The 17,375-nt window shown below is 38.5% G+C and overlaps 1 protein-coding gene across 1 annotated transcript in view; it reads right to left on the reverse strand.

The window, feature by feature from the left end:
• Positions 1-124: 124 nt before the first annotated feature.
• LOC139760349 (venom protease-like) overlaps positions 125-17,375 on the reverse strand; it is a 28,793-nt gene continuing 11,542 nt past the window's right edge. The window contains exons 4-10 of the mRNA XM_071683399.1: positions 16,742-16,841; positions 14,536-14,713; positions 13,533-13,675; positions 11,118-11,278; positions 10,797-10,892; positions 9,961-10,112; positions 125-3,382 (exon numbers count right to left, since the gene is read on the reverse strand). Coding sequence (XP_071539500.1) covers positions 3,224-3,382; positions 9,961-10,112; positions 10,797-10,892; positions 11,118-11,278; positions 13,533-13,675; positions 14,536-14,713; positions 16,742-16,841 — 989 coding nt within the window. The 3' untranslated portion in view covers positions 125-3,223. The remainder of the gene's footprint in view (positions 3,383-9,960; positions 10,113-10,796; positions 10,893-11,117; positions 11,279-13,532; positions 13,676-14,535; positions 14,714-16,741; positions 16,842-17,375) is intronic.

The raw sequence follows: 17,375 nt of genomic DNA on the forward strand, positions 1-17,375 counted from the left end.
TCTAATTTAATTACTTCAGGGTCTGACTATTACAGGTTAACTATATTTCTCATTACAGTTTCACATTCTCTCCCTTCACTTTCACAGTATATGCCTTGGGCTTTCCTTTAATAAAACAATTCAGTTTTGCTTCATACATATCCTTGTTTAATAATCACTCTTCACATACAACTAAAGACCTATTTCTCAGGAACAGAGGAAAGAGCCAAGCAAACATTTTTTCTCCAAGACTTAAGGCCATACTTTAAAAACTTCTAACCTGATGGTCACACTCGCTTTCACGTGACTCGTTTTTTTTTTTCATACATATTCGTCGTATCCTGCATTAGCAAGGTAGCATTAAGAACAGAGAACCGAGTCTTAGAGGGAATATCCTCACTTGGCCCCTTCTCTGTTCCTTCTTTTGGAAAATTAAAAATGAGAGGGGAGGACTTCCAGCCCCCGGCTCCCTCCCCTTTTATTCGCCTTCTAAGACACACATGGAATATGTGGGGCACTAACCTTAGCAATTGCTGTGTAAGCACCTAAGTGCCACAACAGATGCTAAGTTGGTCCAAAATTGCTAGTTTGAGTAGTCACAGATGTAATTGGCACATAAACTCGACATTTATTTATGTTATCATAGGAATGTTACTTATGTTGAAACGGTCATCAGTAATTGTGGAATATGTAAAAGGATGTTTGGCAGATATTGTTAAGAATTTATAGATGTAGTCAATGATAAGACTGTGAGATTTGGCAAAACTGTGGAAGGCAGTGTTGGCAGAAGATAGCCAGCAAGTTCAGTGCTGAATCTGGTTGAGAGAAAACATCATTACAATTGGTCAAGCTTTGGGAAAATCTTAAATTGTAAGTAAACCATATTCCTTGCTGTTTTGTATATATTTTATTTAAGGTAGAAATTAAATAATGAAGTTCGTGCATTTACGATATGGTACAGCTGATTTGTATAGCTAATTTTGTGACATAGTCTAAGTGAAAAGGAAATATCTAAAAAATTTAGATAACCCACTTTCATTGATCGTATGTGTGTCTTTATATTTTACATTCAGAGCTTTTGCTGCTTTAAACCTAACAGAAAAAGACTGGAGGAGGGCCACTGCCAGAGCCTGTGGATAATACCAATGATAAAATAATCCCAATGACCGAAAGGGAATTAAAGCCATTAGGCAACTTCTGGGATTTTGATGATGGACTCCACAATGATAATGCTGTTATTGAGATTGGTAAGCTTGCCATTCATTGTTATATATACAGACTTCTTTTAACTCTATAACCATTATGTAATGCAAATACAGGTACAATTATTTTCAACTTCATTTGAGGTTGTGTGTTTGGGAAAACAAATTGGAATATACGAATGTACCAATAACTATATCAGTATCTATCAATCAATCCATTTATATCTCCCATCAAGGTGGTGTCACAGCAAAAGAATCTCCACTTATCCCTGTCTGGACATGCCTCCCTCTATCTCTGTCTATCTGTTTATCTATATTTATCAGTTTGTTTACCCATCACTCTCTCTGTCTTTCTATCTCTTCATATCTCTGATGCTTGTTTCCAGTTGGAACTTCCTCAAGGGTTTGGCCACACAATATTCTCCATAATTAGTGAACTGGAGTTCTGTGTATACCAATGTATATATACTCTAATTGTTAATATTTTGGCTTTGAGATGTTATGTATTTTGATGTGATTTTTAAAAATCTTTCATTGCAGATTCACTCTGTAGCACAGTCATTCTGAGCATCTCTACCACTACACCACTTCCTATAGCTGGTCCAGGGTCAAAAATGGAAACGAACCTATTATTCCAACTAGAAAGTTTGACAATTATTGTTTCACCCTGAGTATGATGAAGCACAGCCTGGGGTTACAGACAGAAATCATATGGGAAGAGCCTTTGAACATCAATAACATCAAAGAAAAGGAAATAACAAGTATGGAAAGATGAATCCTGCACTTCTGCTCTTCATCAAGCTGTTGCTTGTAGCAAGAAAAAATGGAGTTTGATAAAATTCTCGATGATATGCATGTATCCTGTTTAATGGAGTACCATCAAGGCCAACTGAAGTGTAAGTGAAAAACTGCAAAATAACAGAATGACATGTAAAGAATCCCTACCAGTTTTTCCAAAAAATATAACATTTTCAAAACAAATGCACACAAAAATGGAGGGGGGTAACTAATCCACTGCCTTCATAATTTGGGTCTTAAAAACTACTGTACTAGATGTGCATACATCTGAAACTAAACTGCCTAGACATATTTGTTGTACTTTCTTGTCTGTGCTCTGGAACAACTATCTTTACAACAGTACAACTGATTCAACATACCTCAAGATCCTTTATTCCCTGAACTCTCCCTGCACAGACAAAAACAACACTATTACACTTCCAAAGCACCGGGCTTTCCTTGGGTTTGTCATGGAGGCAGTGCACCAATTTGGAGTTTGGAAAATTTACAGAAAATTTGTTTGCCTTTCATAGAAAAGTAAAACAATAAATTTAGATTCTCTTAAAAGTTACAGTACATTTTCAATTTACCCAACCAAGAATAACATAAATTTTCAAGCATAAGAATGTTCTCAGAGCAATTTGGCTGGGAAAGACTTAACCAGTGCTAAAATTGTCTAGCATATGTCACTTGAAACTTCAGAAGCCAATGATATTGTAAAGAAATACATTATGAGAAAAAAAGATGAAGGAATGGGGATATGGAACTTCCCTGTAAGTTTACCAGTTAACCTACATCCTTCAATGCTATGAAGATGCTAATTTTTGACTTGCCCAGCTGTTTATTATTGAGATTGGTAAGAAAGGTGAGTTGGTGACTTTCAAGTTTCAGTGACTACTTCCTCAAGTAGGGGTTTATTTGCTTTTTCCAGTGTTCAAAAACATATCAAAATAATACTTTCTCATGGGCTGAGCAGTTGTTCAAACACTTTTATTTTGGAAAAATTTAATCTACCATCACTTTGTACAAATTTACAAAAAAAAGAATTTTTTTAACACGATGTGACACTGCTTATAGTTTGTACTCTGTTGCTCTACTATTGTGTGACTCCTTGCTTCTTCCTACTCATATCAGGCTCTACACAATAAACACTATTGAACAACAGTAACATGGTTTCCATGATGTCAGGGTGATGAAGTATCCATGAACTCATGTAAGTAATGCAGCATCATTCAAGACATACAGATTACTAACATTCACAGGTACTACTGAACATTCCTCTCGATCCAGTCAAGGAAATGGCTCACTCGTGTGTACACTCCTGGGAAATCAGCACGGGCACACTCTACCCCAAAGGAAACAATGCCGGCCAGGTAGTATCTGCCATTAGACCCAAGATAGTTGAGAGGTCCACCGCTGTCACCCTGAGGAGAAATAGGGAGAGAGTGAAGACTTTTGAGATGAGTGAGAATTGTTGAGGTAGGAATGTGGGGTGAAGACCACTGAAAAGGGAGGACTTTGGGTAAATGAGGACTATGAGAAGAGACAAGGTATGAGAAAGTAAGTTGGGATGGCTAAGGATGAGTAATAGGGATAAAAGAGAGAGGGAAAACGGTGAAAGGGGAAGAAAAGGGAAGTATGGACTGAAAGAGATTTTGATGGCATTACAAAATCCTATGCAGTAATGGTATTTTAGTAATTGTTAAAATCCAGTTCACAAAAACTAAGCTGAGCATTACTAGAAACATACTCATGTGCTAAATGTTTGCTTAAAACAAGGATAGCTTATTTGTTGTAATTATATGAATATAAGAAAAACAAAACCTTCAAAGTCAAGGCTTCAGTGCTAAAAGAAAAACTTCATGGTAGACTCATGATTGGATCCAGAAATAATGGACAATATTTTCCAATCCAGATTCACTTATAAAGAAAACATAAAATATCCATGACAAAAGCAAGGTAGGAATGTGGGGTGAAGACCACTGAAAAGGGAGGACTTTGGGTAAATGAGGACTATGAGAAGAGACAAGGTATGAGAAAGTAAGTTGGGATGGCTAAGGATGATTAATAGGGATAAAAGAGAGAGGGAAAACGGTGAAAGGGGAAGAAAAGGGAAGTACGGACTGAAAGAGATTTTGATGGCATTACAAAATCCTATGCAGTAATGGTATTTTAGTAATTGTTAAAATCCAGTTCACAAAAACTAAGCTGAGCATTACTAGAAACATACTCATGTGCTAAATGTTTGCTTAAAACAAGGATAGCTTATTTGTTGTAATTATATGAATATAAGAAAAACAAAACCTTCAAAGTCAAGGCTTCAGTGCTAAAAGAAAAACTTCATGGTAGACTCATGATTGGATCCAGAATTTTTTTTTTTTTTTTTTTCATACTATTCGCTATTTCCCGCGATAGCGAGGTAGCGTTAAGAACAGAGGACTGGGCCTTTGAGGGAATATCCTCACCTGGACCTCTTCTCTGTTCCTTCTTTTGGAAAATTAAAAAAAAAAAAAAAACGAGAGGGGAGGATTTCCAGCCCCCCGCTCCCATGGATCCATTATTTCTGGATCCAGAAATAATGGACAATATTTTCCAATCCAGATTCACTTATAAAGAAAACATAAAATATCCATGACAAAAGCAAGTAAATAAAACCAAGTAACAGTCTGGGTGGATGAACATGTTTCAGCTTCATTACAGCTCCCTATCCACATCCAGGCCCAACAGACCTTTCCATGGTTTACCCCAAATGTTCCACATGCCCTGGTTCAGTCCATTGACAGCATGTCAACCCCAGTGTACCACAGTATTTCAATTCACTCTATTCCTTGCACGCCTCTCATCCTCCTGTATATTCAGGCCCTGATCACTCAAAGTCTTTTTCGCTCCATCCTTCCACTTCCAGTTTGGTCTCCAACTTCTCCTTGTTCCCCCCATCTCTGTCACATATATCCTCATTGTCAATCTTTTCTCACTCATTCTCTCCATATGCCCAAACCATTTTAACACACCCTCGTTTGCTTTCTCAACTACACTTTTTATTTCCACACATCTTTCTTACCCTTTCATTATTTACTCAGTCAAACCACCTCACCACATATTGTCCTCAAATAATTCATTTCCAACACATTCACCTTCCTCCATACAACCGTATCTATAGCCCATGCCTCACAACCATATAAAATTGTTGGAAGTACTGTTCCTTCAAATATACCCATTTTTGCTCTCTGAGATAATGTTCTCTCCTTCCACACATTCTTTATCGCTCCCAGAATCTTCTCCTGGGGTAAACCATGGAAAGGTCTGTGGGGCCTGAATGTGGATAGGGAGCTGTGGTTTCAGTGCATTACACATAACAGCTACAGACTGAGTGTGAATGAATATGGCCGTTCTGTTTTCCTAGCGCTACCTTGCTGGGGCAGGATGGTGATGGGAATGGATTGAAGGCAAGCAAGTATGAATATGTACATGTACATATATGTCATGTCTGTGTACACGTATGTATACGATGAAATGTATAGGTATGTATATGTGTGTGTGTGGTGTGGATGTTCAAGTATATACATATGTATGTGGGTGGGTTGGGCCATTCTTTCGTCTGTTTCCTTGGGCTTCCTCGCTAATGCGGGAGACGACAAAGTATATATCTCTTATTCTTTATCACTGTCTCCCGCACGCACATATACATACCTATACATATATACACACACACAGACATATACATATATACACATGTACATAATTCATACTGTCTGCCCTTATTCATTCCCGTCACCACCCCGCCACACATGAAATAACAACTCCCTCCCCCTGCATGTGCGCGAGGTAGTGCTAGGAAAAGACAACAAAGGCCACATTCGTTCACACTCAGTCTCTAGCTGTCATGTATAATGCACTGAAACCACAGTTCCCTTTGCACATCCAGGCCCCGCAAAACTTTCCATGGTTTACCCCAGACACTTCACATGCCCCGGTTCAATCCATTGACAGCACATCGATCTCGGTATACCACATCGTTCCAGTTCACTCTATTCCTTGCATGCCTTTCACCCTCCTGCATGTTCAGGCCCCAATCACTCAAAATCTTTTTCACTCCACCTTTCCACCTCCAATTTGGTCTCCCACTTCTCCTCGTTCCCTCCACCTCTGACACACATATTCTCTTTGTCAGTCTTTCCTCATTCATTCTCTCCATGTGACCAAACCACTTCAAAACACTCTCTTCTGCTCTCCCAACCACACTCTTTTTATTACCACATATCTCTCTTACCCTTTCATTACTTACTTGATCAAACCACCTCACACCACATATTGTCTGCAAGCATCTCATTTCCAACACATCCACCCTCCTCCGCACAACTCTATCCATAGCCCACGCCTCGCAACCATATAACATTGTTGGAACCACTATTCTTTCAAACATACCCAGTTTTGCTTTCCGAGATAACATTCTCGACTTCCACACATTTTTCAACACTCCCAGAACTTTCACCCCATCCCCCACCCTATGATTCACTTCCGCTTCCATGGTTCCATCCGCTGCCAAATCCATTCCCAGATATCTTAAACACTTCACTTCCTCCAGTTTTTCTCCATTCAAACTTACCTCCCAATTGACTTTTCCCTCAATCCTACTGTACCTAATGATTACCTTGCTCATATTCACATTTACTCTCAGCTTTCTTCTTTCACACACTTTACCAAACTCAGTCACCAGCTTCTGCAGTTTCTCACCCGAATCAGCCACCAGCGAACAACAACTGACTCACTTCCAAAGCTCTCTCATCCACAACAGACTGCATACTTGCCCCTCTTTCCAAAACTCTTGCATTCACCTCCCTAACAACCCCATTCAGAAACAAATTAAACAACCATGGAGACATCACGTACCCCTGCCGCAAACCAACATTCAATGAGAACCAATCACTTTCCTATCTTCCTACATGTACACATGCCTTACATCCTCAATAAGAACTTTTCACTGCTTCTAACAACTTACCTCCCACACCATATATTCTTAATACGTTCCACTGAGCATCTCTATGAACTCTATCATAAGCCTTCTCCAGACCCATAAATGCTACATACAAATCCATTTGCTTTTCTAAGTATTTCTCACATACATTCTTCAAAGCAAACATCTGATCCACACATCATTTATCACTTCTGAAACCACACTGCTCTTCCCTAATCTGATGTTCTGTACATGCCTTCACCTTCTCAGTCAATACCCTCCCATATAATTTCCCAGGAATACTCAACAAACTTATACCTCTGTAATTTGAGCAATCACTCTTATCCCCTTTGCCTTTGTACAATGGCACTATGCAAGCTTTCCGCCAGTCCTCAGGCACCTCACCATGAGTCATTCATACATACATTAAATAACCTTACCAACCAGTCAACAATACAGTCACCCCCTTTTTTAATAAACAAGGAGAAGTGGGAGACCAAATTAGAGGTGGAAAGATGGAGTGAAAAAGATTTTGAGAGATCGGGGCCTGAACATGCAGGAGGGTTAAAGGCGTGCAAGGAATAGAGTGAATTGGAATGATGTGGTATACCGGGGTCGACGTGCTGTCAATGGATTGAACCAGAGCATGTGAAGCGTCTGGGGTAAACCATGGAAAGTTTAGTGGGGCTTGGATGTGGAAAGGGAGCTGTGGTTTCGGTGCATTATACATGACAGCTAGAGACTGAGTGTGAACGAATGTGGCCTTTGTTATTTTTTCCTAGCGCTACCTTGCGCACATGCGGGGGGAGGGGGTTTTCATTTCATGTGTGGCGGGGTGGCGACAGGAATGAATAAGGGCAGACTATGAATTATGTACATGTGTATATATGTATATGTCTGTTTGTGTATATATATGTATATGTTGAGATGTACAGTTATGGATATGTGCGTATGTTGACATGTATGTATATACGTGTGTATGTGGGTGGTTGGGCCATTCTTTCGTCTGTTTCCTTGCGCTACCTCGCTGACGCGGGAGACAGCGACAAAGTATAATATAATATATGATGATGTGTATATATTTTTATTTATTTATTTTGCTCTGTGGAAGGTACTAGGAATATATGGCGTGGGAGGTAAGATGTTAGAAGCAGTGAAAAGTTTTTATCGAGGATGTAAGGCATGTGTATGTGTAGGAAGAGAGGAAAGTGATTGGTTCTCAGTTAATGTCGGTTTGTGTCAGGGGTGCGTGATATCTCCATGGCTGTTTAATTTGTTTATGGATGGGGTTGTTAGGGAGGTGAATGCAAGAGTTTTGGAGAGAGGGGCAAGTATGCAGTCTGTTGTGGATGAGAGAGCTTGGGAAGTGAGTCAGTTGTTGTTCGCTGATGATACAGCGCTGATGGCTGATTCATGTGAGAAACTGCAGAAGCTGGTGACTGAGTTTGGTAAAGAGTGTGAAAGAAGAAAGCTGAGAGTAAACGTGAATAAGAGCAAGGTTATATGGTACTGTAGGTTTGAGGGACAGGTCAATTGGGAGGTAAGTTTGAATGGAGAAAAACTGGAGGAAGTGAAGTGTTTTAGATATCTGGAAGTGGATTTGGCAGCAGATGGAACCATGGAAGCAGAAGTGAATCATAGGGTGGGGGAGGGGGCGAAAGTTCTGAGAACGTTGCAGAATGTGTGGAAGTCAAGAACATTATCTCGGAAAGCAAAAATGGGTATGTTTGAAGGAATAGTGGTTCCAACAATGTTATTTGGTTGCGAGGCGTGGGCTATAGATAGAGTTGTGCGGAGGAGGGTGGATGTGCTGGAAATGAGATGTCTGAGGACAATATGTGGTGTGAGGTGGTTTGATCGAGTAAGTAATGAAAGGGTAAGAGAGATGTGTGGCAATGAAAAGAGTGTGGTTGAGAGAGCAGAAGAGGGTGTTTTGAAATGGTTTGGTCACATGGAGAGAATGAGTGAGGATAGATAGACCAAGAGGATATATGTGTCAGAGGTGGAGGGAATGAGGAGAAGTGGGAGCCCAAATTGGAGGTGGAAAGATGGAGTAAAAAAGATTTTGAGTGATCGGGGCCTAAACATGCAGGAGGGTGAAAGGTGTGCAAGGAATAGAGTGAACTGGAACGATGTGGTATACCGGGGTCGACGTGCTGTCAGTGGATTGAACCAGGGCGTGTGAAGTGTCTGGGGTTAACCATGGAAAGTTCTGTGGGGCCTGGATGTGGAAAGGGAACTGTGGTTTCAGTGCATTATACATGACAGCTAGAGACTGAATGCGAGCGAATGTGACCTTTGTTGTCTTTTCCTAGCGCTACCTCGTGCACTTCCGGGGTGAGGGAGTTGTTATTTCATGCATGGTGGGGTGGTGATGGGAATGAATAAAGGCAGACAGTATGAATTATGTACATGTGCATATATTTATATGTCTGTGTGTCTATATATATATATATATATATATATATATGTATACGTTGAGATGTGTGTACGTTGAGATGTATAGGTATGTATATTTGCGTGTGTGGACGTGTATGTATGTACATGTGTATTTGGGTGAGTTGGGCCATTCTTTTGTCTGTTTCCTTGCACTACCTCGCTAATGCAGGAGACTGCAACAAAGCAAAATATATATTTATATATATATATATATATATATATATATATATATATATATATATATATATATATTTTTTTTTTTTTTTTTTTCATACTATTCGCCATTTCCCGCGATAGCAAGGTAGCGTTAAGAACAGAGGACTGGGCCTTTGAGGGAATATCCTCGCCTGGCCCCCTTCTCTGTTCCTTCTTTTGGAAAATTAAAAAAAAACGAGAGGGGAGGATTTCCAGCCCCCCGCTCCCTTCCCTTTTAGTTGCCTTCTACGACACGCAGGGAATACGTGGGAAGTATTCTTTCTCCCCTATCCCCAGGGATAATATATATATATATATATGTATATATGAAGTGTGTGTGTGTGTGTATACATAAAACACTAAGGCTACATTGATTCATTTATCCCTGCTATCAGTGTCTCATGGCATACTTACATTGCAGGAGTCCTTGGTGCCTATCCCTGCACAGATATTCCTATTGTCCACAACTGGCCGTTTTCTTAGTCGTGTGAAGGCTATTTTGCACCTCTGTGTATCCACCACTGGCACTCCAACCTGCATGGGTACATCTGATGTACGTCTGTTCTCTGAAAGGTACAGAGATAAGCAGTGTATCAGTCATTAGGATGGCGATCACAAATACACAAACAGAGTGTGTGGTGACAGGACAGACTTTGTAGAGAGTGTAAGAAACATCAAATGGAGTGTGTATGGCACACTTGCAGTCAACTACTGGAAGGTCCCATATCATATATAGCGCATCAGCAATCAGTGGGTTAAAGGCAATAAGATTAATGAATGATGGATGAAACAAGGAAGGAAATTCCTTAGCTTTACTTTTCAAGGGAAGAACAAGGTATCACAAAGGTCAATCCTCAAGTGTTGGAGGCAGTACCCAGATACATGCTTCAGGTATGTGGAAGGGACACATGTATACAGCTCATGACAGCAATGAAAGTATTCCACATCAGCTATGATGACTATGGTATTATTGGGGTTTTACCAAATTCCACCTGCTCGAGGTTACACTGAGTCAAAAGTCAGCTTTGGTAAGGCAGTCACTGAGAGTATAGATTCATCAAATAACTTCACATTCTAAGGGAGTCTACATTTTCCTGCTACAGGAAGTAGCACAGCTTTGAGCCCTTAGCAAGGTCTTGAGTATCACTAGGACACTTTCATGGAAATTGTAACTAAGGTAATTATAAATAAGAAAATAAATAAAAACTAGGGATAATTTTACAAATATATGATAAAAGAGAATAACTCACCAAAGGCTGTACGGCCCCAACCAATCACAGTTAATGTCTGTCCAACAAAATCATTGTTTTGTTCATTGAAGGGCAGACATATAGGCTTGACAAAATCTGTGGGAAAAAATGTAATTGTGAAGAGTAAAGGGTTTTTATGGAGCTATTCAGCACTGTTCAAAAAATAGAACTCTAAAACTAAATATGGAAAAACATAATTGGCCAACCATATAAACCAGAAGAGCTAATTGTGGAAAGATTATGTCCCGGTAGTGACCCTACTTAACATTCAAAGCAGATACGGTTGAGCAGTAACTTACTTAAAAAGATGTAAGTACTAACTATTGTATTGGGCATCATGGTCGAGGGTAAGGAGCATGATATCATTCTCATTTGTGTTGCGGTTGTAGCCATTCCCAACACGTGTCTTTATAGAGAAGTCCTGTGTTTCAGCTCCATCATCTGAATGGACCAGGTTGTGTTCCCCAAGCCGCACATCTGTCCTGAAAAATTACAACTTGGACAGTCTGCACTGACCACCCTTCTGTGAATATTATGAACTGTATTACCTCCCTAATTATGTCATGTATTATTTCTTGAACCTTTGCATAGGATATCATGTTTTCTTAAGTATGAAGTCATAAATAATTTTTACTCTTTAATATGCCAGGAAATACCTAAGCTTCAGTTAGAAAACATAAGTCCTCATAGTCCTTTAAGTAAGACATTTTATAAGCATTTAGATAAAATTCATCTCATCTTAAACTTTTTAGTAACATGCCATGAGTCATCTTTACCTCTTGAATGCTTTGAGATATCTTAATCCCTTTAGGAGAGTGCTGTAAGTTAATTTCTTTCTCAAAGTAAAACAATGTGCAATGATTACTGTATGTTCCCTATATTTTCTCAACCGCTTCTAGAATATGCAGTATGTGTTTCAATAAGCAATGTTTGACCCTTTGAATAAGATGTCATTTTATATGAGAATGATGCCATAAGTGATCTTGTATTCTTAAGTCATGAATCAGTTCATGGCACTTTAATATGGAGCATTTTGCTCTAAGTTGATTGTGAGTGTTAAACCCTTGAGTAAGATATCAAAAATTGTAATAACCCATGCTATAAGTTGATTTTAAGTGTTAAACCCTTGAGTAAGATATCAAAAATTGTAATAACCCACTAAATAAGATGCCAAAAATAGTAATGCCCCTCTGACTAAGATGCCAAAGATAGTAACATCCCTTTAACTAAGATAATAAATGATGCTAAAGAGTTTACATGATGAGCAAAAAGCTAAGACCTCAGGTAAAGCAATGTTATTGTGCTCAAAGGGTTACCCTCTAACCTCTTTAATATTTTGTCCATTCCTGTACAATTCTTTTTTTTTTTTTAGGCTGTACAAAAGTATCTTTACCTCATGAGAGAGATAATCAATGTAAAAGTAAATTTAGCAATGAAAGGTTCATGTGAAGTTGCTGTGCCATCAGAAACACATAAAAGTGGTCACTTCTGACAGTAGGCATGTATCATAACACTTCTACTCTCTTATTAAAGGAATGAAATTATTTATTTTATTTTGTTACAATCATGATAATAAAGGAATGATATCTTTATAGATGTTTTTCAAAAAATATTTATTTATAATGAGTATAACAGAATAAAGGAAAATTAATAATCAATCCTTTAATAAATAAGGGAATAGAAGTGTCATGCTGCCCCCCACTTCAGCGATGTAGCACTGAAGCAAGGGGCAGCGATACTGTTTCCTGTGCCACCCAGGAATGGATGAAGGCAAGCAAGAATGAATATGCATGTGTATAACAGTATACCACATTGTTCTAATTCACTCGATTCCTTGCATGTATCTCACCCTTCTGTATGTTCAGGCCCTGATTATTCAAAATCTTATTCACTCCATCCTTCCACCTCCAATTTGGTCTCCTGCCTCTCCTTTTTCCCTCCACCTCTGACACATATATCCTCTTTTTCAATCTTTCCTCACTCATTCTCTCCATATGTCCAAACCATTTCAACACACTCTCTTCTGCTCTCTCAACCACAGTCTTTTTATTTCCACACATCTTTCTTACCCTTTCATTACTTACTTGATCAAACCATGTCACACCACATATTGTCCTCAAACATTTCATTACCAACACATCTACCCTCTTCTGTACAACCCTATCTATAGCCCATGCTTTGCAACCATATAACATTGTTGGAACTACTATTCCTTCAAACATACCCATTTTTGCTCTCCGAGATAACGTTCTATCCTTCCACACATTCTTCATTGCTCCCAAAACCTTCACCCCTTCCCCACCCTGTGACTCACTTCCACTTCCATGGTTCCAGTTGCTGTTAAGTCCACTCCCAGATATCTAAAATACTTCACTTCCTCCAATTTTTCTTAAAACCTTCCACAAAGTATCTCTATTAACACTATTGTATGCCTTCTCCAGATCCATAATTGCTACGTACAAATCCATCAGTTTTTCTAAGTATTTCTCACACACATTCTTCAAAGCCTGGCCATGCATAGTTTCTCAATGATACAATTGAATCCAAATTTACAACTTACTGTAAAGTGCCATTTAAAGTATGAATCTGAAACTGGTCAAACTAAACAGCAAATGGTGAGCAGGGGCTATAATCTATATCAAACCACTACTTACAGTAACTATACGTTGTCAAGCTTTTCTAAATTACAAATAAAAGACATAATAGAAAGCTCAGTCCAAATTACAAGATACGTACGGGTCAGGCTGGCCACGATTATCAAAACAGTGAGCAGCAGTAAGAACGTGGCGGACGGTGATAAGAGAGCCACCACAGCTGGCAAAGAACCTCACATCACTTGTCTTGAATCCCACTGCTGCCAGCCAAGGCCACCGTCCAGGCTATACACAAAATCAGACACCATTACAGTACAACTCTTGATACCTCATCTAAATCTTGCCAGATGCAAATGTATAATCAAGAAAATTACATGACAGCAGTATGTGGCACTGTAAGCTGTAGAATGAGGGGTAAAGCATGGTGGAATGGAGATAAAGTATATGAAAGTTGACAGAGGAGATAAAAAATCTTCCAGAAATCTATGAGCCATAAATACATTAAGAATCATAACTAATCAATCACCAACAATCACCTCGTGAGAAATTTCAAATGCAATCCCATGTACTCCAACTGCCTTGCTACATTTATCTTATTCAAGGCTTTCACCACCTCCTATATTTATAAAAATCCACTTTCCAACACTCACTTCATATGACTCTCTGACTCTAACACACATCTGCCACTGTATCATCAAATTCTACAATCCTACAAGGTTCTCACTTCATCTTCATCTCATCTCTACCTGTTACCACTTCACCATTTGCCCCCTTCACTGATGCTCCTACTTTTTCTCTTGTTTTTTATACTATTAACCTCTTTCCAAGGCATTCTCTTACTCTCCATGTGGTCTGCTGATACTTGCACACCCCAACTTTCATTTGCTCTCTTGTCCAGCCCCTGTACCTTCCTACTGACCCCGTACTGCAACCTCTTGTACATTTCCCAACCACTTGCATTTCTTCCCTGCAGGTAATGACTATACACCTTTCTTTCCTATTTTAATTCCACTGTATCATTCATAATTCATAAAAGTGAAAAATTCTTAAGTAAACATAAGTTGTATGATTAATGAAAAAATATGAATGTAATACTGAATGAAGTAAAGAACAGCACAACAGTTTAACAGTATGAATAAACTTACATAAACTTCTATTCCATTTACAATTTTCCCACCCAGGGGCACACCGCATGTGTTTTCTGATGGGATGATGGAGGTGGAAGGTTGTGAGGGTCCAGGTGTTCCAGGAGACTGCTCAAAGCCTGATGGCAGGATGGGTCTTCCATTTGGACAACACACATGCAATGAACTTGGCAACACTCTGGATAATGAAGCAAAATTTGTGTTGTTTTAATTAAACTGACAAAAGTCTATGATACTAAAATATAAATGAGACCATGATAACTAATGCTACAACAAGATTCTGGCTTTTTGGCAAGGGTTGCCACAAAAATTTGGCTTTGTAGGTTCTAATAATGTCCTATGTTGTTCCACACATGTACAAAAGGACATTGTACTTTATGCTTATTCTGACAAATTTTTTGGCATAAATTCCTGAAAGCACTAAGTGTTAATCATCATTCAACCAAGGAAAATTTGAATGTTAATAAACAAGATAAACCATACAACTTGGTAACACTTATGAAATGCTAGAGACAGCAATCTCTCTTTGCAACATAAGGTATTATTCATTCTATCCAGGTGAGATGCTACATCTTTACTTGAAATGTAATGATATCATAAAGCCAAACAAACTTGAAGTAAATGAAACGCCTAAAGATAAATGGTATCTATTTTCCTCCTTTTGTATGATGACAATTATTAGGATGGACGCATAAGCTAGAAATGTGTTTAATAAAGAGTTTTGAGAGAAAAGATAACCAGCTGAAATTTCCCATTAAGAATATACGGTGAATCTGCTTGAGAAGAAAATTGTGTTTGAGGTTTGTATCCACTTTGGATTTTATGGATATCAAATGCTGAAAAGCCTAGATTTTTTTTCTCCATTCTTTTGTTATTCCTTCTATAATTTGTCTCTGTAATGGACACCCTGCTTTACCAAGTTCCAGAGTATGTCAGATAAATAGCTGATGAAGTTCAACCCAAGCAAATGCAAAGTAATGAAGATGAGACAATAAAGTAAGGTTTAGATATAATCTGGCTGTAAACTAGCTTCATTAATCTGTGAGAAAAGAACATGGGAAGCAACATAATCAACATGTCACAAGAACACTAAGTTACAAGAATTGATAAGGAGACACATTACATGCTGGTGATAAGAATTGCATTGAAGTACATGAGTAAGGAAATGTTCAATAAACTATTTATAGCCTACATTAAATTAACATATGTATCTCAAGTCTGGTAACCATACTTAGAGAATCATATAAATCCAATAAAACACAACCATGAGACAGCAACAAAGATGGCTCTTGAAGCAAAGACATGAATGCCAGGAGAGGCTTAAATTTTATGAATTTGATCATCATGGAAGAGAAAAATAAAGTGGGACCTGATTATAACTTTTAGGTCTCTTTCATAAACTGACAATGTTGACAGTGAACAGTTTTCTGAAAGATTCAAAAAGAGCAACCAGAAGTCATGGCAGTAATCTTTAAAAAAAAGGGTGCAGCAGTACTTGTAAGTTACAGAAGAGAAGAATAACCATATAATGGTAAACAATGTTCAAAAAATGGGAATGAGAGAAGGCCTCCCTCCCAGGACTGTATGAAGATATGATTACTCGTAGAAATAATTTTGTTAATACATTTTCCCCTTATTCCCTTTCCTCCTGTAATGTTATCATTATTTTTTCATGTATTCTCTTTGATCATCTCCAGCAGTTCTGCATTTATTAAATAACCCAGGCTGTTGAAGGATTTCAAGTTGAAGTAAATTTCACCAGCTTAGCCTATACGTCTGAAATGCAGATGCTAGGAAAGGTCCAACAAAACTAATTAAAGATTCCAGAATTACAGGAGGGTTTATGGAGATAGGGGAGAAGCCCCTGAGTTACCCATACTTCAGGAAGTGAGGGTTAGTTGCAAGGTTCAAAAGGGGCACAATATTGTTAACACAGACCAAGATTTTGAAGTAGAGGTGCATTATTCAACCAAAGGGTACGGCAGGGGATTGAGGAAAAAGCCAAAAGGATACTTAAAAACAAACTTAAAGTATTAGAGTTTTGGACATGCACAGTAATTTAAATGAATGATTCTGGCTGTGAAACTTTAAAAAAACAATACAATAAAAGACCATGTTAAGAGAAAACTCCGTACAGCCCTTATTAATACAAACAAATAGATAATTATAAATATGTGATTATAGTCACTATTTCGTACTTTCTCACCTGCATACCCTTTCTCTGAAGAAACTGGTGATGGCTCTTTCACGGATCTGTCTTAGCAATGGAAAGTACCCTCTACAATCCCTCAGGGGACCACATGTGCCTGTGGTGTAAAGAGCAATTATGAAGCTGCTGCAGCAATAAGTTGAGAGCAACATGGCTGCTGACAAAATACTACTAACCTTGGTCAGTAGTTTTTTGTATATGGAAATATTATTTGTGTTTTACAAATCATTATAGCTTTTTAATTATATAGTTTTTGAGGGACGATGATATTGAAAATATGAGCTGGAGTGAGATTTTTCTTTTTGAATGTGTTTGGATGACTGTGTAACATCAGCTTAGGGCAACTAAAATAAATGGATGATTCAGGTATTTGGAAGAGATTTTTGCAGTGGAAAAGTTGAAGTCTGAGAGTATATTCTTGCACAAAGTTTTGTGGGGCCTGGATGTGGAAAGGGAGCTGTGGTTTCGGTGCATTACACATGACAGCTAGAGACTGAGTGTGAACGAATGTGGCCTTTGTTGTCTTTTCCTAGTGCTACCTTGCGCGCATGCAGGGGAAGGGGTTGTCTCTCACTCTCTCTCTCTAAAGGCAGCAGGTATGAATTATGTACATGTGTATATATGTATATGT

The sequence above is a fragment of the Panulirus ornatus genome, chromosome 36 (assembly GCF_036320965.1).
Source record: "Panulirus ornatus isolate Po-2019 chromosome 36, ASM3632096v1, whole genome shotgun sequence".
Taxonomy (NCBI): Eukaryota; Metazoa; Arthropoda; class Malacostraca; order Decapoda; family Palinuridae; genus Panulirus; species Panulirus ornatus.